At 45.5% G+C, this 15,623-nt stretch overlaps 1 protein-coding gene across 4 annotated transcripts in view; it reads right to left on the bottom strand.

Annotated features, from left to right (window-relative positions):
• Nucleotides 1–5,889: 5,889 nt before the first annotated feature.
• Nucleotides 5,890–15,623, bottom strand: part of CNTN1 (contactin 1) — a 379,791-nt gene continuing 370,057 nt past the window's right edge. For all 4 annotated transcript variants that reach the window (XM_051850934.2, XM_051850935.2, XM_070049666.1 and 1 more), the window contains one exon: nucleotides 5,890–8,301. In XM_051850934.2, coding sequence (XP_051706894.1) covers nucleotides 8,225–8,301 — 77 coding nt within the window. In that variant the 3' untranslated portion in view covers nucleotides 5,890–8,224. The remainder of the gene's footprint in view (nucleotides 8,302–15,623) is intronic.

Genomic DNA, 15,623 nt, shown 5'->3' with positions numbered 1-15,623 from the left:
TCAAGGTGAGCGAAGGCTTGAGAGAGCGCGTGCGTGTTTGCACCTGCTTGCCTGCCCCTCTGCTGCTGCTGTGAGGACATCCCAGGAGTGGCCTGTGGGGGACAGGGCACGAGTGGAGCACAGCCCCATGGGCCTAAAGGCCCCATCAGGAGGCAGACTCTCACAGCTGACAGCCTAGGCCCACTCACGGGGGAAACCTGGGTTCAGATGAGCAAAGTCACAGAGGTGATCCACGGCCACCCAGAGGCACAAGCAGCGAATGCCATCAGGAGCCAGCGAAGGCTGGTGGCCGGGTGGGGGCAGCGACGACTACAGGATGGTGAGCGTCTCCACATGCACACGCCCCTTCCCAGGATGAATCGGAAGGGCTGTCCATGTGGGAAGCTTTTCCAAGCAAGTTCCCAAGACCCTTGAGAGCCTGGACAATGGCTGAATATTGCCCTCCCTCCTTAGAGAGTGCGACGAGGTAGATGCGTCGGATTCACAATGGCCCCTCAGCCCTCTCTCTCCACTGCACGCAATGGACATCTCAGATGGACTAAAACAGTTTCAGTGCCAATAGGCCCCCTGTCTCTTCTTTCACATTCTTTTTGAAAGTTACTTCTCATTTTCATGCTATCTGAAAGGTGTGTGTGTGTGTGTGTGTGTGTGTACAAAGAGAGAGGGAGAGAGAGATACATGGGGAGATCTCCCATCCTCTTGTTCACTCCCCCACATTGTCAGGGTGGGGCCAGGCTGACGCCAGGAACCAGGAATGCTATTCAGGTCTACATGGGTAGCAGGGATCCAAGTATTCGAGCCCGCACTGGTGCCTCCCAGTGTCTGCATCAGGAGGAGGCTGGATTAGACGCTGTGTGGCTGGGATTTGTAGCACACACTGAGACGTGGGGTGTGGATATGCTAACTGGCAGTCTAGACCCACTTCTCTTTGGCTTTCCGTTCAGCCTAAGTGGCTCCATCTGATCCGCACAGGGCTTTGAGCTGAAATGATACGCTGAGCTCCGAGCTGGGTACAACCACAGCTCCACGACCGCCTACAGTGAGTCCCAGAAGCCCTACGGCTAACTCGTGCATATCCAGGGAGAAGTAATGTGGCAGAGGGAGCTGCAGGGGTGCTGACTTTGACTACACATCAGGTTCTTGAGTTCCAACCTCTTCCCCTGGTTCTCCTGGGGCCTCAGGAGGAAGCCGAGTGAGATGTTTCTGGCAGTTCAACCCCCTCCTGTCCGAAGCACAGGGAATTTTGGGGAAACCACTCCCGCTCCACTCCTGTGGGAATCTGCAGTACAGTGTCCTTACCATCCTCTGGACACACAGTGAACGCAGGATGGTTCAATGAAAGACACCAGGCCTCTGGATCGCCTGTCTGCAGGGAGACTTGGTACCCGTGCTAAGCCAGAATGAGAGCGTTACTGCTCCTGGACCATGCAACAGGAGGATGCGGCTTGGACCTGCCAGCACCTGCCCTGTGGCTCCCAGGAGACAATATAAGGAAAAGCAAAATTCAGGGATGGAGCACCGTTCTCTGAGAATGTTATCTGAGCCCCTTATCCATCGCATCTCGGAGATTCCATCATTTGAACTGATAACCATCCCCTTTCCTTTCCTAAAATTACCCGAGTACAGGGCCTGTTCTGTGCAATCAAAACAACTCGGGGTGACTGAGGAGTCTTGTTCTCACTCTACGGAAGAAACTGCCCCTCTGAACGCTCCACTCTGTCCATGGTCTCCTAGCAACGATAGCACAGTGTGGAAGGACGTTATCAGAAGTCTGTCCAAGGCCCACCGTCTTTCAGAACCACATGTTCTAAGTTTTGTAAAAATTCAGAAGCTGTGGAACATGTCCTACTGTTGCACAGGTTTATGAGTTTTGACAAACACGCAGATGTGAGTCACCACAAGTGGTCTGACCCTTTCCCTCCTAGGCCCCTGGCACCCAGTGGGCCCTGTCCTCAGGGTTCCACTGTTTCCAGAAGTCACATGAACGGAAATACAGCCTTCTGAACCTGGCTTCGTTTCACTTTGTACAACACATTTGAGATTCATTCATATTGTTGTGTGTGATTGACACAAATGTGTTCTGAAACATGCTTAGACTGGCATTTCAATCATATCCCTGTTAGCATGAGTGCAGCACACATACATTTGAAAAATAGGAAAGGAGGCCGGTGCCGTGGCTCACTTGGCTAATCCTCCACCTGTGGTGCTGGCACCCCAGGTTCTAGTCCTGGTTGCTCCTCTTCCAGGCCAGCTCTCTGCTGTGGCCCGGGAGTGCAGTGGAGGATGGCCCAAGTGCTTGGGCCCTGCACCCCATGGGAGACCAGGAGAAGCACCTGGCTCCTGGCTTCAGATCAGCACGGTGCACCGGCCGCAGCGGCCATTGCGGGGTGAACCAACAGAAAGGAAGACCTTTCTCTCTGTCTCTCTCTAACTCTGCCTGTCAATAAATAAATAAATAAATATGAAAAAAAAATAGGAAAGGAGAAGTATGCTGGGGTGAAACACAATTTATATCTCTTTGGAATCTGAATGTGGGGGTAGCCTTGTTTAGAAATAAGTTATAGGGCTGGCACTGTGGTTTAGTAGGGTAAGCTGCTGCCTGTGGCACCAGCTGGTTTGAGTCCTGGATGCTCCACTTCCACTCCTGGTGCAGCTCCCTGCTCATGGCCTGGAAAAAGCAATGGAAGATGGTCCAAGTGCTTGGGCCTCTGCACCCAATGACCCGGAGGAAGCTCCTGGCTCTCAGCTTTGGCTTGGCCCAGCCCTGGCCATTACAGCTATTTGGGGAGTGAACCAACAGATGGAATATCTGTCTCTTCCTCTTTCTCTAATTTTTTTAAGGAAATGCTACTTGATGATGTAATCAAAAAAAGACAAGGTCATACTGGATTTGGTCTAACCCAGTGACTGGAATTGTTAAAACCACATAGAGCTGGGGGCATGAGGACACACGGGCGAGTGCCACGTGACCACCAAGGCAGACCGCGAAGGGACACAGCTGGAAGCCAGGGAATAGCAAGTGTTGTCTGCATCCCCCTGCAGCCCAGAGAGCCAGGGAACCCCTCTTCCTCCCAGGTCCAAAAGGCAAGCTGAACGCCCAGTTCAGACTCCCAGTGTCCAGAGCTGGGAGAGGACACACCTCTCTGTTTGGAGCCATGCACACTGTGGTCATTTTTATGGCAGTTTTAGGGAACTTACACGAGAAAGCATGAAGGCATTTGGACTTGCTCTCAAGGTGCCTACGTGAAGACCAGTGAGTGTGAATGAGGAGGAGGGCGGTGACGCCTGACTGCTCTCACTTCACAGTTTGGCCCTGGGGTCACGGCACTGCAGGTACTGCGCTGCATGTACCTACCTACCTCTGCGTCGACCCATCTATCACCCATCATTTATCCGTGACTATCATCTACTTGTCTTCTAACTCCTCTTTGGCTACATCTTCCAAGGATCAAATTTACTCCCAGGAACTACAAAGTGAGACCTGTTACTCATACACATGCCCACGTCACTGACTGAGGCTGGGAGGCCCTCTCACCACCCTTTTCCTTGACCAACCTCCAGAAGACCATAAACTCAGGATACCAAGTATCAGCTTCTAAGTAATTTCCCAAGTTACATGAGGAAATGAAAGAAAAGCCACATACCTTGAGAAAAAATCTTGAGGTGATTTTCAGGCTGCTTCTTGGATTCTGGATACAAACAAATTATGGGATATTTTTGTTACACAAAAAAATACGGAGGCCAACGTTTCGGCGCGCAGGTTAAACCTGGGTGCTGGTTTCTGTCCTGGCTGCTCCACTTCCAATCCAGCTCCCTGCTAAGGAGCCTGGGAAAGCAGCCGAGGATGGCCCAATTGGTTGGGCCCTATATCTGCATGGGACACGTGGATGGAACTCAGCTCCTGGCTTTGGCCTGGCCCAGCACTGGCCATTGCGGCCATGTGGGGAGTGAACCAGTGAATGGAAGCGCTCTCTCTCTCTCTCTCTGCCTTTCAAATAAATAAAATAAATCTTAACAAAAAATACATGTGTGTGTAGCACAGTGGGTTGGGAGCCTGCCTGCAAAGCCCACAGCCCTGTGGAGTGCTGGTTCAATTCCTGGCTACTCCCAAGTTTCCACCCCAGCTGCCTGCTACTGTGCCTGGGAGGCAGCAGATGATGGCCCAAGGATTTGGGTTCCTGCCACCATCGGGGGAGACATGGATGCAATTCTTGGCTCCTGGCTTCTGCCTGACCAGCCCTGGCTATTGCATTCGAGGAGAGAACCAGCAGTTGGAATCTCTCTGTTTCCTTCTCTCTCCCTCCCTCCCTCCCATCACTCTGCCTTTCAAGTACATAAAAAATAACCAATAAATCAAAAATTTAAAAACGTACAGGCGTGAGCATTTCACTTGACAGTCAAGATCCTGGCTTAATTGCCTACCCAAGGTGTCAGAGTGTGTGTTTAAGTCCCAGCCCTTGACTCCAGCTTCCTCCTGATGCAGACCCTGGGAGGCAGCAGGTGATGGCTCCCATGATAGGGCCCCTATCAGAATGAATTCCAGGCTCCTGGCTTTAGCCTGGCTCAACCCTGGATGTCGTGGGCATTTGGGGACTGAACTAGCTGATGAGTGATCTCATTGTTTGTCTGCCTCTCAACTGAATGAGTTTAAAAAAATGATTTCTAAGCATATAGCATTTGGTACTTAGATGTGGAACAGTGCTGTGCTGTAGTGTGCTGGGTCTCTTCCTGCAGCACCGGCATCCCACATGGGCACTGGTTTGAGTCCGGCTGCTCCACTTCTGATCCAGCTCCCTGCTAATGGTCTGGGAAAGCAGTGGAAGATGGCCCAAGTTCTTGCACTCCTGCACCCATGTGGAGACCCAGAAGAAGCTCCTGGCTCCTGGCTTCGGATCGGCTCAGCTCCAGCCATTTCGGGTATTTGGGGAGTGAACCAGCGGATGGAAGACTTCTCTTGTTCTGTCTCTTGCTCTCTCTGCCTGTAACTCTGCATCGCAAATGAATAAATCTTCAAAAAAAAATGTGGAACAAAAGATAAGAATAGCAATAAACAGATCAGCATGTCAAGGAAATCGACACAGTGGAGTTATTTTCCTTGAGATACTTAAGTTATGAAAACATGATACATTGATACAGTGAAGCCGACAGCAGTTACTCCAGCTTGCAGTCATCATGCAAATCCGATTCTCAAGTCTCAAGCTATCAGACACCACTGATTAGTCTCCCAAAACACAGCTTCCCGGGCCTCACGCCCCAGATTCCCAGGTGACAAATCTGGGCAGGGCTCCCTGCTACCAGCGGGAACCAATACCAGGGAACACACTCTGGCACAAAGATGCTTTGACCTCCCCCCACCTGCGGCCAGATGAAGGTCAAATACCAAAAGCCAACTATCACAGTGGACGTGACCGAACACTAGGCTCCAGAAAGGAAAACCAGGATCCAGGGTGAAGCCACGTCCCAGGCTACACGAAGCAGGAAGGGAGGTCAGACGGAGCAGGTGAGACCAGCCTGGAACACAGGAGAATGTGGGAAGGCAGCGCACAGGGAGAAGTCCCTGCCTGCAGCTGGCCCTCATCGGCAGACGCGGGTCTTCTCGCGGGTTCCTCCACTGGGGTCTCAGCTCACCTGGGGCTCCGGCGTCTGTACCTGCCCAGCACCCAGCAGTTCACTTTAGTGTCTAGCATTGGCCTGAAGCTATTCACCCTCGCCTCTGTGAGCAGTTCTCCGTCCAATGGTCTCGTTTCAACGGAATAAAACCAGTATGCACACCGCCCATGTGTGGCTGCAGGACTGCCACTTAGTGATATTTACCCCATGGTATTGAACTTGTAATGAAGACCTTCTAAAAATGAATTTAAGCTTTAGATAAATGAAAGGAAGTCGCTGTTTCTTGGGTAACAGTAAGACATTTATTTCTTTATAATTTGTTTTCATTCATAAAAAGGACAAAGCACAGTCCTATTCTACTCCATTGAAAAAATGATAAAAAATAACTAAAAAATCAATTCAATATTTATCAGTATCAAATGAAACTACTATCACCTTTCCTGAAATACAAAGAAACAATGGATATGTCGCTACCTATATAAAGTTTAATCAAGAATCTTGCGCCTTAAAGCAGATGAGCTATTAGTTAGTGTGACAAGTTTAAAACTGATGGTCCCAGTCGAATTTGCACAATTGTATGAGGAAATGAAAGCTCCAGTTATCACTGTATGAGAGATTTAAATCTACTTATCTCTGTCACAAATTGAAAACCGAACAACCTCCAGAGACTGTTTTCTCCTTACCTTCAGAACCAATTCATGCAAAATCTAGCCAGGTTTGCTCTGCGTTACCATACATCAGAAAACAAAAGGCAAGCATGCATTTGGCAAAAAATCTGGGTGTTGTTGATGATATAAAAATGCCCGCACAGTCACGCCGCAGAAGGAAAACCTCAGAGAGTAACAAGGGAAACACAAACATTTCTACAGAGTGTTCATTGCCCTAACGTACGATGACGTTTTGTCTCTGTCTTCAAACTATTAAATATTTTATGAAATCCGGCAATGATTTGAAGACTGTTGACATACTTCCACTGGGAAATCATCCATCTCACTTATTGTAAAAAGTTTCATTTTATAACAAAGAGTTAAATGTAAACGGATGACATATTTATTGATATTTTCATAATGAGGAATCTAAACATTTACATACAGATATATAGTACAAAAATTATACAAATTAAAGAAAGGGGGATAAAGTAGTAATAGATCTATTTTCCTTCTTGTAAATATTTTTTATGAACCTATAAGGTATCCTTTCTAAAAAGATAAACTCTATCTCTAATTAGCTCGCAAGGTTGTGCTAATAAAATAGGATTTTACCTCTTGAAATGTCAGACATTGCACTGTTTCACCAGCCAGCTAATTCTTCAATACCCGATTTCGTTCACAGCCACACTCAAACACATTTCCGCGCACACCATGGAGAATGAAGAAATGTGCCTCTTCCTCTTCACAACTTTAGAAAAAGCCAAGGCATCGCAGGTGGGAGACACCGTGACAGACACAGGAGTCCCTGCCCGTGGCCTTCCACTTTTGCATACTCTTTAAAGTACCACTAGCAACATATTGATTTGGTATTTTCAGCCAGTTTTCAGTATTGCATCAAAGTGGGAAATGAGTTCAAAACTATTTTTTTAATGGTTACTGCAGCTTTTTCGACCTGTAAGTGATGACCTGATCCCATGCCTCCAACAAAGAAAGGTTAGTCTCAGGAATGAACACAAAAACAAAGCTACCAGAAGATTATTAGGCCATTCTGATACTCACTTAACTGCCATTTATTCTAGCAACAGAAAGACTGTCACATCTTAATAAAAAAAAAGGAAGCATTCTGCTTTGAAAATCCATCGTTCCACAAATGAATAAATACAGCAATACGGTGGGACTCTAGCTAAGAGCTGTGATTTCTGAGGTTTGAGATTGATGATAAGAAAAGCAAAAAATAACTTCAGAGTTGAATACAAAAGTAAAAAAACTTTATATGGCATGTTAACTTCACTTTTAAAAAACTAACTGAAAAAATTACTGATCCTGAAAATGAAATATTTAGAAAATTACTTGTGTGAAAAGAATACTGATAGTAAGTTTGAGAATTTGGCTTTCAATACTCAAGAAAATCTTTCAATTCATTTAGTAAAATGATGTGATGACGAAATTTATGACTAAAATTCACTTGCACGCCATTATTTTTTGGAAACTAAAAATATCATGAATGGTAGGGGCCATTTTAAAGTATGCAGGACCCAAACAGACAGACTGTATTAGTCTTACATTTACCACGTACAACCAATGTTTCAACCTCTATTATATGTCACAACTTGTTATTAAATTTAAAGCACCTGTGCATGGTGATTTTACTGTCACTCTACAGCCTATAGTATTGAACTGAACACTGTAACTTGTCCCATTGAATTAAATCATGCAGCGTCCACAGAATCAGGTTAAGTGGTTTATAAGGCATATTGGAACGAGTTAAAAATCACTTTATACCCATTGAGAAGTTCATTCTTTTGGACGAAAGGGGTTCCTGAATGCCTCAGTCATGGATAGTTTGTTAAAGTAGAATTCATTTGGTTTAGGATGGAGCCACAGGGATTGGAAGGAAGTGTCGCGATCCCAGGGACGGACGGGTCCTCAGCGCCGGGGTGGGAATAGCAGCTGTGACACCACATTCAGAACTCCAAGAAGACGAGGACGCCGAGGGCAGGCAGCAGCAATCCCAGGAGACCCGGCGACGGGGCAGACGCACCTGCAAGGCAACCCAAGGCAGCGCGTTACTCCCTGCTCACAGTCGGGCACTCCTGAGGCCTGCTCCGCCGAGGGCAAGCCCTGCGGCTCCCTGAAACCAGAGTGCTCTTTACTTTCCAAAACTGTTCCATATCTGTGAGAGAGAGAGAGACAGAGAGACAGACACAGAGGGAGGGAGGCAGGGGCAGAGAGCACCAGGCAAAAGCCCAGACTGGGGAACTCGGCTCAACCCAGGTCTTCCACGTGGGTGGGAGGAACTCAACTACCTTAGCTTCCACGGCTGCCTGCTGAGGTCTGGGCTGGCAGGAAGCTGCGGCCAGGAGCCCGAGCGCAGAGTCACAGCCCAGCACTCTGATCTGGGATGCCGACACCTCACCCAGCTCCTCACAGCGAGGCTCAGCATCTGTCCCCGTGCAGGGCTCCTTTTACAGAACTGCTTTCTTTTATTCTCAAGTGGTTTAAGAAAGACAAAAGCATTGATTAGATGCCTTGCGCGTGAGCTGGTGTGGACTATTTATGGAAGTGCTTAGATCAATCATTTAAAATAAGATGGTCAAAACTGTTTGTTTTCCTTTTGATCTTGCAATCTCAAATTCCTACCAGGTTATGTATGTTAAGCACATATTATATATTATTATACGCCTATGTAAATAATTGTTCTACTTATATATAAATAATATAATGGAAATAGGATAGGTAGGAAACCATACATAATTTTTGAAGGGGCAGCATGGTGAAACAGAGAGTTAAGCCTTGTCATGAGGCACCCATGTCCCATACTGAAGTGCTGGTTCCAGTCCTGACTAATCCATGCTTCCGATCCAGCTTTCTACTAAAGCAACCTTAGGGGAGTGGGTGCTGGCCCTTGTCCTTGGGCACCTGTACCCACATGGGAGAACACTTGGAGGCTCTGGCTCCTGCCTTCAGCCTGGCAGTGCCTGGAAGCTGCTGGCATTTGGGGAGTGAACCAGTGCACCAAAGATCGCTCTCTGCCTCTCTCAAAATCTTTCACTCTGCCTCTCAAGGAGATGAAAAACAAATAAAGATTAAAAATAAGATGAGAAAACATGAGTAAAAATGGCAATATGGACAGCTGAGAGGTCTTGTGTCACTTCACCTCCCGGTGGGGTTCACACGCACAGTGCTTGCACCCTGTGATTTGCGGAACACATTTCTGACGAGGTCCAGGATGTCCTTACCTTTGGAACAACTGCTGGAAGGTGTTCCGCTGTGAGAGAGAGAGGAGAGCAGGGAAGATGCTGCAAAATGGCATCACATTCTGCTCCTCCGGTGGGCCAGGCACGTGTGTGGCTCCTCCCCCGCCCACATGTGGCTTCTTGAGAATGGTTACCCAGCAGGCCCCTGAAGGCGTGACCCAGACCTCCATCCTCGCCACTGCCAGCCCCTCCCGTCCACACGCTGAGGGAGGAGTCGGCACTTTTGGGGTGCATTTGTGGAAGTTTATTCTCTGAACGTGAGACCTGCAGTCATTATTTTCTAGCAGATTGAAAATGACCAGCCTTCTCTTTCTGCTCTCTGCCCGTGGAAGCTGCCGCTGCTGGCGTTTGGGGCTCGCGGGAGCCGTGTGCAGCTAAGGGAACACGCGTGTGCGGGGGCGAGGCTCACAAAGCCGCAGGTGCCGCGTGAGGGCGATGGTGGCCACGGCTCCCAGAGGCATTTTTGCTTTCATGGATCGGTTTGGAGCTACATCAGAAAGCGAAGGGGACCATTCTTTCTCTGATACCAGCTTTGAAGGAACAAAGAAGTGTGAAAGTAACTCAGTTTCTGACAAGCAAAATGTTGATGCTAAAGACAGACTAGATAAAGGTAGAGAAAATGTAATCCCGAAATCTGGAATACAAACCAAGGAAAATTATCTCACTGATGAGGAAAGGAAAGGCAGGAAACATTCCTGTTGAAGAACGCCCAGTAGGGAACGAGACTATACAAACCAAGATTCTTTATCACTGGCCACCTCTTCACGGTCACAGAAATTCTGTGGTAATACAATAGGACACAAAATACAGTTGCCCATGTCCCACGTAATTCCCAAAACCATAAAGAAGGTGAGGACGATGACCATACAGACGAGGTGGAAAGCAGTGATGATGGCCAAGGGCATCGTGTGAGGTCCACGTCAGCTGAGCCGCCTAGTAACTTTTATAAAAGCATGAACAGAAAGTATCCCAGCATTATTAGCTCTTGTGTCTCGTCTTCCTTCTCCTCCTCATCTCCCTGTTTGGGCACAGACGCAGGGTCTGACATCTCTGAATCTAATTCCTCTCCATCACTGAAGAAACGTGTATCTAGTAACCCTCTGATCACCAACAGAAACATGAATCAGGAATAGACCCACGGGAAAAGGACCTTCAACTACTAAACCAAACGAGGTGACCACACAGGGGAATCGGAAGACACCATGTCCGACCCAACTCCTTTACCACCTCCAGACATCAGCCCTGTTCAGTCTTTTGAACTAGGGGCATCAAATGAACAAAAAGTAAAAGATAAAAGGCAAGAAAGTGTGAGTAAGGAAACATATGAAGATGTTGAGGATTTAAAAATTAATTTGGGGCTGGTGCCATGGTGCAGCAGGTTAAAGGTCTGGCCTGAAGCACCGCCATCCCATAAGGGTGCCAGTTTTAGTCCCAGCTGCTCCTCTCCCAATCCAGCTCTCTGCTATGGCCTGGGAAAGCAGTGGAAGATGGCCCAAGTCCTTGGGCCCCTACACCCGTGTGGGAGACCTGGAAGAAGCTCCTGGCTTTGGATCGGCACAGATCTGGCTGTTGCAGCCATCTGGGGAGTGAACCAGCTGAGGGAAGACCTCTCTCTCTCTCTGTCTACCTCTCTCTGTAACTCTGTCTTTCAAATAAATAAGATAAAAAATTAATTCAAAGTGTTTGGAAACTGCCATAAAAAGGCAAAGACAAACATGAGCCTAACCTTGCCTCAAAGTTTTCAGTGTCAGATTCCAATGTAGACCCCAAACACAAACAGAACTTACGTGACACAACACACCTGAATCATCTTTTGAAAGCTGTTCTGCAATGAGATAAAAAGGGATCACAAAGATACACCGTGATCAGCCTGTGTAGCGCCTAGGAAAAACCACCCCTTCTCAAGGGCAGTGAGACAGGCTGAACACCAGGACACAGAAGTACAATTCCCAGATCCGCTGGCCACCCCCCTGAACTGCACCACGGCGCTCTCAACAGATGGACGGAACTGCAAAGGGCGGGAAGACAAAGTCCGGCTTTACTGAAAAGGCTTGAAGCTGTGAAGCCTGCAGCTGGTATGAAACGCTCATCGCAACATGAGTCACCTCCACCCATCTCCATCCTCAGGATGATGGCCAGCACTGCAAGAAGATTGGCAAGGCCTCTCGGCCAGCACAGCCCAGCGGGAGGAGCTCCCAGCACTCCCGGTACAACCAGTGCTCTCGGTTCCCAGACGGAGCGACTTGTGTTGGAGAAACCCAGCGGCCTGTTGCTGAGACCTAAACCCTCTAACTTCCGTACAGCTTGGTTGTAAACCCTTTATTTCACTTTAAACACTGTTTATATTTTTACTGAAGTGCCATTCTACATTACTGTAATTCTCTGTATTGACATCTATAGTACTGCTTTAAGCAATTAGAAATACACAATAATATGTTCCAATTTATTGCTACTCAGTGCAAAATCACTGTCAAAAAGACAATTTAATGGGCAGTGTTTTTTTTAATGAGATGTATTTATATGAGATGTTCATGTATTTATAGAGAAATGACGTGCGTGAGTCTTTTCTCAGGACAGAAGTTATCTCAGTTGTCACCTGAGAAAATGGTGATGACTCAGTGCACTGCAGGTTGCACCCAGGATGTTCACCGCAGAGTTCTCATTTTAGGCTGTTTTCATTCCTTCAATGCTTTACCCGTGAGCTTTGATCCTAAACTTGACTGAATTCGGTTTGATTCAGAATCATGTGGCATGACTCATAACTTGATTGTATGATGGCCACACTTTGTTACTCGAAACATATCGTGAAGTCAGTTTGCATTAGCGAGCTGGTTTAGACCGGAGGAGCAGGTGGAGGGCAGCTTGCACTGGGATGGACCCTGTGATTTGCCAGTGATGTTCACACTCCGTGTCAGGGCAGAGTTAGACCTTACAGTTACGTTAACCACTCCAAACCACTTCAAACTGCGTATCAGACAAGTCAACTTAGACGCTGAAGTCTGGTAAAGAGCTCCCAATGGCTCTGAGGAGAGAGGGGGGCTTTAGGACCACCGTCCACTGCCTTTCCAGTAGTTCAACCACAGGCCGGACCAGGTTCACCAGCACAGGGATGCTGAATCACCGAAGCAGCACCATCAGCTTAAAGCACCAAGAAGCAGATTCTGAGTTGTGCTGGAGCAGAGTTTCAACTGATACCAGTCAGCACCAGCACGCTGTCCCGGGACTTAGCACTGCATTGAGAGAGGGGACTCAGCAAAACAGAAACGCTTCAGAAACTCCACCAAGTGCTCACAAGGGCTGGAAAAGAAAACTAAAATATAAGTGATGATGGCAATAACCCACACATTTGTTAGGACTACTGCTTTAACTACGAGCTAAGTTTCTTGTTTTGTTTTAGTTTGGTTTATGAATTTAAAGGCTGAGAAATCTTGATGAAATTGGTAATGACAGATAGGGTGTAATTATATTTTCTAGCAATCTATAGTCTCCTATTTCCTATAGCCAAGTATGATGTTTCATAGTTATCACTGCTTTTCATTACTGGTCTTTTCAGTGTAATATCCTAAGAATGTACTGGAAAGAGTTCATATTAAATGACAAATCTTTCTTTGTTAAATGTGAATTTTTATAGCCACAATAAGGAGGTTTGTTTTTATTTTTCACTGCTCGAGCTCTGTAGCATGTCTGTTGAACTTCTCTTAACACGTTTAGCAGTACACCAAATTATATTTTACTAAATACCAATTCATATTTCTTGGCCTTAGTTTGTTTTCATAGATTTTGTTTATTATAGAACACAGGAACAGCGTGGTTAGAAATTCTCACTGGAACCCGTCCTGGCTGTGAGGTTTTACTGCTGTGCACTTAGGCTATAACATGATCTGACGTTATCTGATGCTTTGCTCCTAGTCAACAAGTTTTCTGCCACCTGCTTTCTATGAAACTTCAGCTACACTGAACCAAGGTTTCCTTTTGTTTGCGTAACTCACTGCACCTTCAGGGTTTGTAGAACATATCCTTGAGATAACGAATTTAAAACTCACCATCTAGACACTGGCCTGTGAATTAGTCAATATTTGAAAAAAAATGTTTTTAAAAACTTGACAAAAATAGGTATATAAAACCTTTATGTTCATAATGGCATTTGTTTCCAAGTATATTTTATATGGTCTTGCCACCAAGTGTGCAGATGCAACACATATACTTTTGTAGATAAAGTAGTACTTTGATTTTAGACATTAATTCCTTTCATTTTTACTACTTCAAAAGAGGAAGTTCAAGTATTACTGATGGCAAGGATACAATTTAAAGTGCAAGTTGATATTGCTATGGTTACAGGTACAAATGTATTAGAAACAGGAGTTCAAAACTGTGATATTCTTTGATATAAGTCAGTGTGGTTTGAAGTTGAAGTTCAAGGTGCATTTTTGATGAAAGAGTCATAAGTATATTACTCTCTTCATTTTCAACAACATAAAAAAAGATGGAGAATCTAGCCCTATTTAATATTTTGTTACCTTTTATTTAATGTATATACTTTGAAGATTTCTACCTACACCTAGAAAGTCTACTAATCTGAGGTCTGGCAATGAAGTAAGATTCTTACAGAGGCTTTTCCTCTATGTCAAATGTTAGACTAAATTTGCCTCCTTTTTAATAAGATTTTGTGAAAGATTTAATAATTAAAATGATTTCTTCAAGGGCAGCTTTATCTCATCCTGCTTCAGTTTCCATTAAAAGCTGCTTTCCTAAGTAGTAGTAGAAAAGTCCCCTGATTCTGAGAAAGAAAGGGACATCCAAGTACAGGAAGCACACAGAACTCCTTATAGACATGACAAGAAAAGAACGTCAGCACGACACATTGTAGTTAAATTTTCAACAGTAAAAGATACAGAAAAGATTCTAAAATCTGCATGAGAGAAACCCCAGATTACATTCAGAGGTTCTCCAACTGGGCTCACAGCTGACTTCTCAGCAGAAACCCTATAGGCTAGAAGATAATGGGGAGACATAGTCCAAGCCTCAAAAGAAAAAAAAGCCTGTCAACCCAGACCTGTACCCTGCAAAGCTCTCATTTATGAACGAAGGTGAAATAAAGACCTTCCATAACAAACAAGCTGAAAGAATTTGTCTCCACTCGTCTGGCCTTACATACTTACGGATGTGCTATACAAAGAAACACAGAAAGATAAAGAACATGAAGACAAAAAGTCTCCCAGTAAAAATATGACGTAAATTCAAAGCAAATAATAGGAATGTTTAAGGGAAAATGGCAGGGCCAAGTTAATAGTAACCATGTCCTGAATTCTCCAACTAAAAGATACAGACTGGCTGAATGGATAAAAAAAAAAAAAAAAAAAAAAAAGTCCGTCTTTTTGCTGTCCACCAGAAACATACCTCACTAAAAAATACACACAAAGACCAAATCTGTGGATGGAAAAAATATTCCATGCTAATGGTAAGCAAAAATGAGCAGATGTAGCCATGCTAATAGCAGACAAAACAAACTTTGAGCCAAAAACTGTGAAAAGAGACAAGGAAGGGCATTATGAAATTATTAAGGGATTGATTCAACAGGAAGATGTGACTATAATGAATTTATATGCACCCAATGCCAGGGCACCTGGCTATTTAAAACAAATGTTAACAGATCTAAAGGGAGACATAGACTTCAATACAATAGTATCGGGGACTTCAATACCCCAGTTTCATCAATGGACAGATCAACTAGACAGAAAATCAACAAAGAAACAGAGTTAATCTACACTAGGGACCTAATGGACCTAACGGATATCCTCAGAACTTTCCAATCCACAGTTGAAGAACACACACTGTTTTCACTAGTGCATGGAACTTTCTCTACGACAGAGCATATGCTGAGCCGTTAAACAAGTATCAGTAGATTAAAACAACTGAAGTCATACCATGCATCTTCTCTGATCACCATGGAATGAAGCTGGAAGTCAACAACTCAGGAATCCCCAGGGCATAGCAAACACATGGAGACTGAACAACATGCCCCTAAGTGAGCACTGAGTCACAGAAGAAATCAAAAGGGAAAACAAACATTTCCTGGAAACGAATGAAGACAACAACACAACGTATC

Source organism: Oryctolagus cuniculus, chromosome 9 (genome assembly GCF_964237555.1).
Source record: "Oryctolagus cuniculus chromosome 9, mOryCun1.1, whole genome shotgun sequence".
NCBI classification, from domain to species: Eukaryota; Metazoa; Chordata; class Mammalia; order Lagomorpha; family Leporidae; genus Oryctolagus; species Oryctolagus cuniculus.
Note: the sequence above shows the minus strand (reverse complement) of the source record. Positions and strands in the feature narration are given on the sequence as shown.